Source organism: Diadema setosum, chromosome 17 (genome assembly GCF_964275005.1).
Source record: "Diadema setosum chromosome 17, eeDiaSeto1, whole genome shotgun sequence".
Lineage (NCBI taxonomy): Eukaryota > Metazoa > Echinodermata > Echinoidea > Diadematoida > Diadematidae > Diadema > Diadema setosum.
In genome coordinates this window covers 6941981-6950867 of record NC_092701.1, presented here as the reverse complement: position 1 = coordinate 6950867, position 8887 = coordinate 6941981, and the positions used below count along the sequence as shown (strand labels likewise).

Here is an 8887-nt window from a genome sequence, read left to right as displayed (position 1 = left end):
GGAGTCTACGCTAGAGTCTCTATAGAGACTATTTTAGAGTCTATTTGAGAATCCACTCCTTTACGGCCTTCCTGCTCCTGCTCCTGCTCCTTCTATAAATTATAGACCTTTAGCCTACTTTAAGAGGACCAACACTCGAAGAAAGTGCATGTGTGATAAGAATATCACGGATTCCAATGATGACTGAATTCGAACTGGAACGAACAACAGGTGAGCGACACACGACAGAGTGGAGTTTCCCATCAACAATGATGGATGGATGGATAGAATATTGTAAAGATCAAAGTCAAGATCTGAAGAGCGGATCGGTGATGCTTTCTTTTATCGTTGGCTTCCGCGCGTTTGAGGCGTTGGTCCGTCCAACCTCCGGATGACAGCTCCTCCCCGCAACCAAGCCAGCGTTTTACGAGTGTGTACGATCTTTAGCGGGGGCGCGGGCGCAGTTTACCTGTTTGTGGTGGCGCCGCCGCCGGCGCGCGTGGTCACAAGCGATTGCATAATCATAGCATCAAGATCTCACACGGAAAAAGACCGAAGACACTGTGGAAATGCAAATGGCGATGGCGATACCAAGCCTGCTGTCAGTTTTCAAGCACTTTTTAACTCGTAATGCAGGTAGGAACACAGTGCATGCTTTGACTGCTGATAATTGTATAATGGGATAAACAGAGGAAACTACAATGGTACATCGATTTCCGACACTGTCACACACGTTATCCTCAATTGTGCAAGTGTAGCTGTAGTCCCAGTAACTTATAATTTTGCTGGCAAATACTACACATCATTTACGTATCATTTCTAATGTAGACCCCTAGCTGTAGAAAGACAGAAATTTCATTCAAGTCAGAATTAGAACAGGATAGTCATGATATTTTGAAGCTTCCAGTATAGACTCACAAAGCAGTGATATTTGTTGCAACAGAATGCGAGCTAAAATTAGCTTTTAGCTTTTAGTCTTTCTCTCTTTAAGAAACTTGTATTTTTAGTTGTAAACAGTTACTTACAGAGTGACATTAAATTGACCGATAATGATTGATGTTATAATACTTATACCAAGTGTTATCTTATAAAATATGTAATTTCTTTATTTCAGGTGTCCTTTGTCACCAAAGCTTGAAAAAGAATGATCTGCTGGGTACCTTCATGAGAGCTGGTCTCTGTTCTCAGGCACAGCCAAGGGAGTTCAACCATGGAATTGATGCAGAAGGTTGGTATAAAATGGTATGAGTGTAAAGAAGCTTAAAACTACACGATGGAAGACCATCGGTTCAGTTGAGCATACCTAGATAAGAGTGTTAATTGTGGAATTCCTTCAGTTACCTCATGGAAACTTTGATTGACATGTAGATGGGAACTGTTGTTTTGTGTACTTCTTGATGCTAGGCCTACATGTATTTGTTTCGAAAGGGATACAAATTCTGGCTAAACTTGTTGGGGCTATTGTAAAGCTAGTTGTCAAATTACTTGCACGTAAATTTTTTGCTTGTACTCGCTACTCAGTGAAATGTTGTGTATGGCAATATGAAATAGAAGCAGTAACATGTGTAAAATCATAGAAAATTAATTTTAGAATAATAACTGACAGTCTTTGTGGCTCTTTTTTATTTCATTAGAATCTCTCATGTATCATAGGGTGAGCAAACATTTTATGCATGTGGCTCCTGTAGTTTTCCTTGAAGAAAAGAAGATTCTGTGAACAAAAAGAAGATTCTGGATTGTAAAGTGAAGTGGTTTTACATGTGTACCTGCACTTTAGAGTGAAAGAAAATTGTGTGATCAGTATTTTTGTGCCATGAGTTTTTTTTTTTTTTTTTTTTTTTTTAACTAGATATCTTGTGTTCACAGGCAAAAGTCATGAAGAAGCTATTATTTTGTTGGTCAAAGTATTACTAAAGCACCTTTGATGGTTTCTGATTTTTTTTTTAATGATCAATACGCTATGAAATTGGCTTCAAGTCACCTCAAGATGAAGGGATAATTGTAACTTTAAATGACTTGTGTACAAGCTTGATATGTTCACCACATTTTTAGGAGTCTATCTGTGTTTGAGACCTCCTGCTTTCACTGTAGATGGTGTCTTGCAGACTACATTTCAAGCTCTGTGTTTTTCTGATACCAAAGTGGTGTTCATTTTTACCATGTTACAGCCAAATAAGAAAACAGCATATGATTGCTATCATTTGAATTAAAGTTAGAATGATAATAATAATAATAATAATTGATGTGATTTATATAGCGCCAAATCCACTCTGCAGAGTGCTCTAGGCGCAGAAGGAAGAGAAAGTGAAGGAGATAAAGGACATACAAATATCAAGTACATGTAATGAGTAGTCAAATTGAGGCTTTAAACAAGTGAGTTTTTAGACTGCTTTTAAAGGACTGCTTTTAAAGAATGGGGCCCTGTTTTATGAAGAGTTAAAATTGATTATAAAGTTGATTTCAATCATTAGTCTATAGATGCCTTATGGCAGCCTGTGCGTTAAGGAAATTTAAAATCGATTATATTTTTTGATAAAACAGGGCCCAGATATGTTGAGTGAATCAACTTCCAATCATAAAAAAATCAGGTAAATTCTTTAAGTCCCTCGGACATCACTTGTCTTAATGGACAAAGAAATTGTGAGTCATTGGTGTAATGACACATAGTAATCACTTTGGTGTGCATGTATTTGGTTAACAGTGCTGCATATCAAATGTAGTGAAAGAAAATACAATTATAGGTGCATGTGACTTTGAATATAGATATTATGTTTATTGACTTTTGCAGTTGCAGTTGAGACAAAGTCTGACACAAGTGATGAATCCCTGCAGCATGAAGACTTCTTTGGACTCCAGAGTCTCTTCACCAGGAGGGACCTGTTTGAGGCCCGGGTCCACCTCGGGCACAAGGAAGGCCTGCTGGACCCCCGCATGAAGAAGTACCTGGTGGGGACGCGGCGTGAGCAGTGCATCATTGACCTTGACCAGACGGTGCCCCTCCTGCGCAGCGCCCTCAACTTCACTGCGCACATGGCTCACCGCAGCGGCATCATTCTCTTTGTAAGCCGCACACCGCAGTTCGCGCACGATGTGGAGGAGATGGCTCGGCAGTGCGGCGAGTACGCCCATACGCGCCGCTGGCAGAAAGGGTGCTTCACCAACGCTCAAATCCAGATGGGGCCGGGGACACGTCTCCCAGACCTCTTGGTGTTTTTCAACACCCTCAATGACGTCCTCGCCCAGCACCAGGCTGTGGTGGACGCAGCCAAAATGAACATCCCCACTGTGGCCATCGTGGACTCCAACTGCAACCCAAACCTGATCACGTACCCTGTCCCAGGGAATGATGACACACCTAGTGCCATGGAGCTCTACATCAGGTTGTTCAAGGAAGCTGTCTTACTGGGCAAGCAAAAAAGGAAAGAGCAGGAGTCATCCCCAGTATGATGGTCCCTCCTGTCTTCAAAGACTGATGCACATGACTTTAAAGGCAAAAGAGTTGTGAACTAAATCTGTTTAAGAGTGTGCTTGAGAACTGTGGAAAAGTGACAAACTGTCAAAAGAGATGGACAATCCAGAGTTGTGTGGAGCAACTATCGAGACTAACGTATGGATTCCTCCTCTCTTGTGTGCAACATCCAATGGTTGCTTCTCAACATGAAAAGCCTTTCATTATGTTGTTGTCATTGTCTAAGGCAGAAACAGAATAAACAAACAAACAAACCAAAACTCAACTAGCCATCCATCACAGCACATTTTGCCACTCTAAAGATGAGGCACTCAATACTTTAATGTATTATAAGCATTTTTTTTTTTCAAAGCACTATGACAAATGTTTGACAGCTTAAATCTTCTCTTTTATTAAAAATAGACTTACAATTGTCCCAGCCCATAACCTGAAAGATGCAGTCCTTCTGTTGTCTATCATGAAATCTTGAACCACTTCTTTGAGAAAGTTGCATGTTGTCGTATGAAACATAAAGAAGTAAAAGAGAAAACCTGAAGGAAAGAGACAAGGCCCAGATGCATTTTTGTGAGTGGCAGAAAAATGTAAGAAATCATCTTTTTTCTTGGCTTTGCACTTTACTCCAGGTGATTAATTTTGTTGTGCAAGTGCACATCATCTCTGGTTCCCGAGAAGATTTTCTGTGTCTGCAAACCTGCTTGTATGAAATGGCATATTCACCATTTGTTTTATGTACTTTTGGATGCAAATCAAAGATTACCAGATCTTTGATATAAGGGTTTGGGACAACTCACTCTGTAAACAAATCTCCCCTCTATCCTTATTTTAAAGTCCCCACTCCCTTGTACAGTTGTATTTATGCTTCATTGGAGGTGACTGTTAAAGGGACTGTACAGTACTGGTTAAGGTGAGAATTCAGCTTTCAACATTTTGTGAGATACACTGTATTTAGAAACCACTACATGAAATGTTAAAAGCTTACAATTGTAAGGGGAATCAAAAGTTTATTTGATGAAAATTGGTTTTGAAATGGCCGAGATACCAAAAAACAACATAAAACAAAGATCCTTATAAAAGTTGTGGCATGTCAATTTTATTATAATCGCTTTTTTGGATATCTCAACCATTTCAAGGCAAATTTTCATTAAATAAACATTGAATCCTTCTTGAAATTACATGCTCTTTCATTTTCCATGAGAGGTTTCTCATTATCTCACCAAAAAATGTTATAAACCTAAATACTCACCTCAACCAGTACTGTACAGTCCCTCTAAACTTGCTACATATTCCATCAAAATTCCAACCTAGTGCAACAATGTAGATGTGCAGGGTGCTTCTTGAATGAAAGGTGTATTCCAGATGCCACTGATTTTGGAACCCGTATCCGATGAAGAGAAGTGTTGCAGGGTCTCTTTTCATAAATCCTTTCAATATCAACCTTGCTCTATTTGCAGTCACCTCTGCATCAGCTAGGCAGCAACCATTCAGTTGCAACCATTTGAGTTAAGATGGTAACAGCAAGAAATTAGCTTTTCCCTGCAAAACTATTTGATGAATGAGGTTGGCGTACTCATTATTTATGTCAGAAAATATGCCTCAACATAAATATTTGTACATTGTACTGTGTGTGGACAGACACTGTGTAGGCACTTGCCTGAATAAGACTGAATTTCTACTCCATGTGCCGTATCCTCTGTTAGTCTTGAATCTTGGATTTTCTGAAGCTGCATAAAAGGCAAAGATGAAAGTGAGTGAACTTTTAAACTTGCTTACTTGTGTGTGTGTGTGTGTGTGTGTGTGTGTGTGTGTGTGTGTGTGTGTGTGAATTAAATCGCAAAGAAGAATAGGAACTGCTTGGGAACTCTGAAATTTTCTGATGACAACTTCACATAATACTCAGTAACCCACTGACATTTTATGAATGAAGTCACATCTTTAATTTGTAATTGCAGAGAAAGACACTGGAAATTGAACATTCATTCAATTCGAAAAAATATATACAGCAGTTTTTTATAGTATCAAATACAACTTGATTTACACAAAGTATTGCATCAGTTTACCTCTTCTTTTAATGATGCAGTTTAAAATTTAGGACACGATACATCCTTCACATACAGCACAAAAGCTCTCTTCTTGCATGATCATGATATGCCAAGTGGCCAACACAACATTTTACCACAATTCTGTGTCAAAATAATTTTCAAAAATTACCCTCTCAAATTCCTCCTTAGTGGTATACCATTGTAAGAAAAAAGAAAATAAATAAAAAAAAAATAAGTCACAATATCCACTTATGGTTAATGTATTGTACAGTACTAAAGGGGAATCCAAATATAAACCAAATGGTACATGGATTGAGTAAATGCAGAAATATTACTGTAAAAGTGGATATTTTTGCACAACTAATTGCGCTTGGCAGGGTAAGAATTATGCGTGATTTTAATTCCATGGAATCAAGACGTCAACTACTGGAACGTATGGCAAGCAAAAATATTTGCGTGCTTTTATTTTCGCGCTATTTTCTGGTTGTGCGAAATGCGCAAAAATTTCAACACCGCGAAAAATTTCCATTTGACGATCCATTCAACAGTTGTGGTGCTGCCCCTGCTGGATAAGAAGACTACAACAGTTCATGACAGCACACATCGGACAATGAAAATATAAGGAGAATTCCACAAAATTATTATTATTTTTTTTTAAAGTGAAAGTACACATTCTGTCCTCTTCATACTGGCAATGACTAGGGTGACATAATTCCCCTTATTTTCTGAAAGAGGTACGTCAAGTGCTATCTCATTATGACAGAAAAATGAAAATATGTTGAATCCTATATCCAGGTGTATGTTTTCTTTATAATCACCTACTTAGTATATGTACAACTTGTACAGTATTGTCCATGAGTGATGTCATGAAATGTGGTGGTTTTCTCATCTCCCAATGGTGGCACCAAAAATGTAAAAATTCAGAACTTCTGAATCAATTGTCTGATTTTCCTCAAACTTCACTGATTTGTTCTACTTTCATTGCTCCATTTACTCAACCCAACTAGAATTATCACTGTTGTTATCTAGTGTTGTTATCTAGTGTTGCTTTATAGTGTGTGATGTCATGAGGGCAATGACGTTAATACATGTGTACCAAGTTTGTGCATTTGTCGAATTGGAAACAGAATAATTTCAGTTTACTGTACAATTACAGAATTGACACTGAGTATAAAACTTACAGCAAATGGAAACATGCTTTCCCCCAGCATCACTACACTCACATACATGTACACACCAAATTTGACTTCATAGCTTGAATGGTTTATTTTGATACAAAAATGAGTGGTTACCATGGCAACACATTTTCCTTAAACTAACACATTGGTGTCTTGCAAAACTACACTTCTAGATTATGATACATACTAAATTTGACTTTAATTGCTTGAATGATGGAAAAGTTATTCGATCTGCAAGGTTTTGGTAAAATTGTGGTTACCATGGCAACAGTTTGTGTGACTAACACAAAAATTATGTGTTCCACATCTATACCTCAGGGCCATAATGCCTACCAAATTTGGTTTCAATTGCTTGAAAACTGTGGAAGAAGTTCACTCCATGCGGTTGCCATGGCAACGCACTGTCCGATCCAAAACAAAGGACATTTTGCAAAACTACACTTAAAGAGCATCATACACACCAAATTTCACCTTCATAGATTAAATGGTTCAATTTGATACAAAAATGAGTGGTTACCTTGGCAACACATTTTTCTTATATTAACACATTGGTGTCTTACATAACTAAACCTCCCGACCATCATACATACTAAATTTGTCCTTAATTGCTTGAATGATGTGGAAGTTATTCAATCCACAAGGTTTTGGTAAAATTATGGTTACCATGGCAACGCTTTGTCCGACAAACACAAAAATTATGTGTTCCACATCTATGCCTCAAGGCCATAATGCCTACCAAATTTGATTTCAATTGCTTCAAAACTGTGGAAGTTGTTCACTCCACAAGATTTCGAAGAAAACCTGCCGTTACCATGGCAACGCTTTGTCAAGTACAAACACAAAGAGTGTCTTGCATTACTACACTTATAGATCATCATAGATACCAATTTTGAAATTGATTGCTTAAATACTATGAAAGTTATTCAATCCACAAGGTTTTGGTTAAATTATGGTTACCATGGCAACGCATTGTCCGACAAACACAAAAATTATGTGTTCCACATCTATGCCTCAAGGCCATAATGCCTACCAAATTTGATTTCAATTGCTTCAAAACTGTGGAAGTTGTTCACTCCACAAGATTTCGAAGAAAACATGCGGTTACCATGGCAACGCTTTGTCAAATACAAACACAAAGAGTGTCTTGCATTACTACACTTATAGATCATCATAGATACCAATTTTGAAATTGATTGCTTAAATACTATGAAAGTTATTCAATCCACAAGGTTTTGGTTAAATTATGGTTACCATGGCAACGCATTGTCCGACAAACACAAAAAATATGTCTTGCACATCTATACTTCAATATCATCATTTACCCTAAGTTTCATTTAAATTGCTTCAAAACTGCAGGAGGAGTTCGCGACGCAAGATTTTGCAACAGACCGACCGACCGATCGACCGCCCGCCCGACCAACATCACGGTGATTCCTATATACCCCCTTCACACTATGTGTGGCGGAGGTATAAATATACATGCACTGTACATATATTTGGTTTTCATTCTCCTTTTAATAACAAAATTTGTATCATTCTGTGTTTCTCTATTTATAGAGTTTACTCTGCTCATCAAACTTGAATATACTTTGGAATTGCACTTTTAACTTCCTTCTGATACTTCCATCACTGACATCGCCTCTGTCCGTAATCCCTTGTTTCTGTCTGTGTCTTGTTTTACACATCTGTGCAGGATTTCAAAATAAATTGTGACATTTTGCATGATTACAGGTATGTAAAGGACATGGGAGGTGTTCAGGATGAAAGTTTTGGTGGAGGTGAGGATTAGGCTTTTCACTTTATATGAGATACGAAACCACTTTATGAAATATTAGAGAGCATCCAATTCTAAGAGGAATTCGAAGTTTATTTGATGAAAATCGGATTTGGAATGGCTGAGATATCAGAAAACAAAGTAAAACAAAGCAATCCTAATAACAGGTGGGTCCCACCTTTTATTATGATCGGTTTGTTTTGGATATGTCTGCTAATTATTGAAAACCAATCTTCACCAGTCAAACCTTGAATTTCTCTTAGAATTATATGCTTGTTCATATTTCATATGAGATTTCTCATTATCTCATTAAAAAATGTTAGAAACCTAAAGTTAGGTCTCAACCAAAACTATACAATCCTTTTAACAATGACCCAACGACTTCATTCTCTTGGATTTCCTGTATGACACATATACAAATAAAACCCGCATTGCATTGGACAAAAAA

The 8887-nt window shown here is 37.8% G+C and overlaps 1 protein-coding gene across 1 annotated transcript; it reads left to right on the top strand.

The window, feature by feature from the left end:
- The first annotated feature begins 525 nt into the window (after positions 1-525).
- Positions 526-5140, top strand: LOC140240450 (small ribosomal subunit protein uS2m-like). The gene is made up of 3 exons (XM_072320221.1): positions 526-615; positions 1094-1207; positions 2768-5140. Exons 1-3 carry the CDS (start codon positions 549-551, stop codon positions 3424-3426), a joined length of 840 nt encoding a protein of 279 aa, XP_072176322.1. The 5' UTR covers positions 526-548; the 3' UTR covers positions 3427-5140.
- The last annotated feature ends 3747 nt before the right edge of the window (positions 5141-8887 follow it).

What these genes read in the sequence shown, in the direction of transcription:
- LOC140240450 (XM_072320221.1), top strand. Translation starts at nt 549, where the DNA reads ATGCAAATGGCGATGGCGATACCAAGCCTGCTGTCAGTTTTCAAGCAC. An exon ending in CTTTTTAACTCGTAATGCAG is followed by an intron (nt 616 to 1,093) that starts GTAGGAACACAG and finishes TCTTTATTTCAG; the next exon opens with GTGTCCTTTGTCACCAAAGC. An exon ending in CCATGGAATTGATGCAGAAG is followed by an intron (nt 1,208 to 2,767) that starts GTTGGTATAAAA and finishes TGACTTTTGCAG; the next exon opens with TTGCAGTTGAGACAAAGTCT.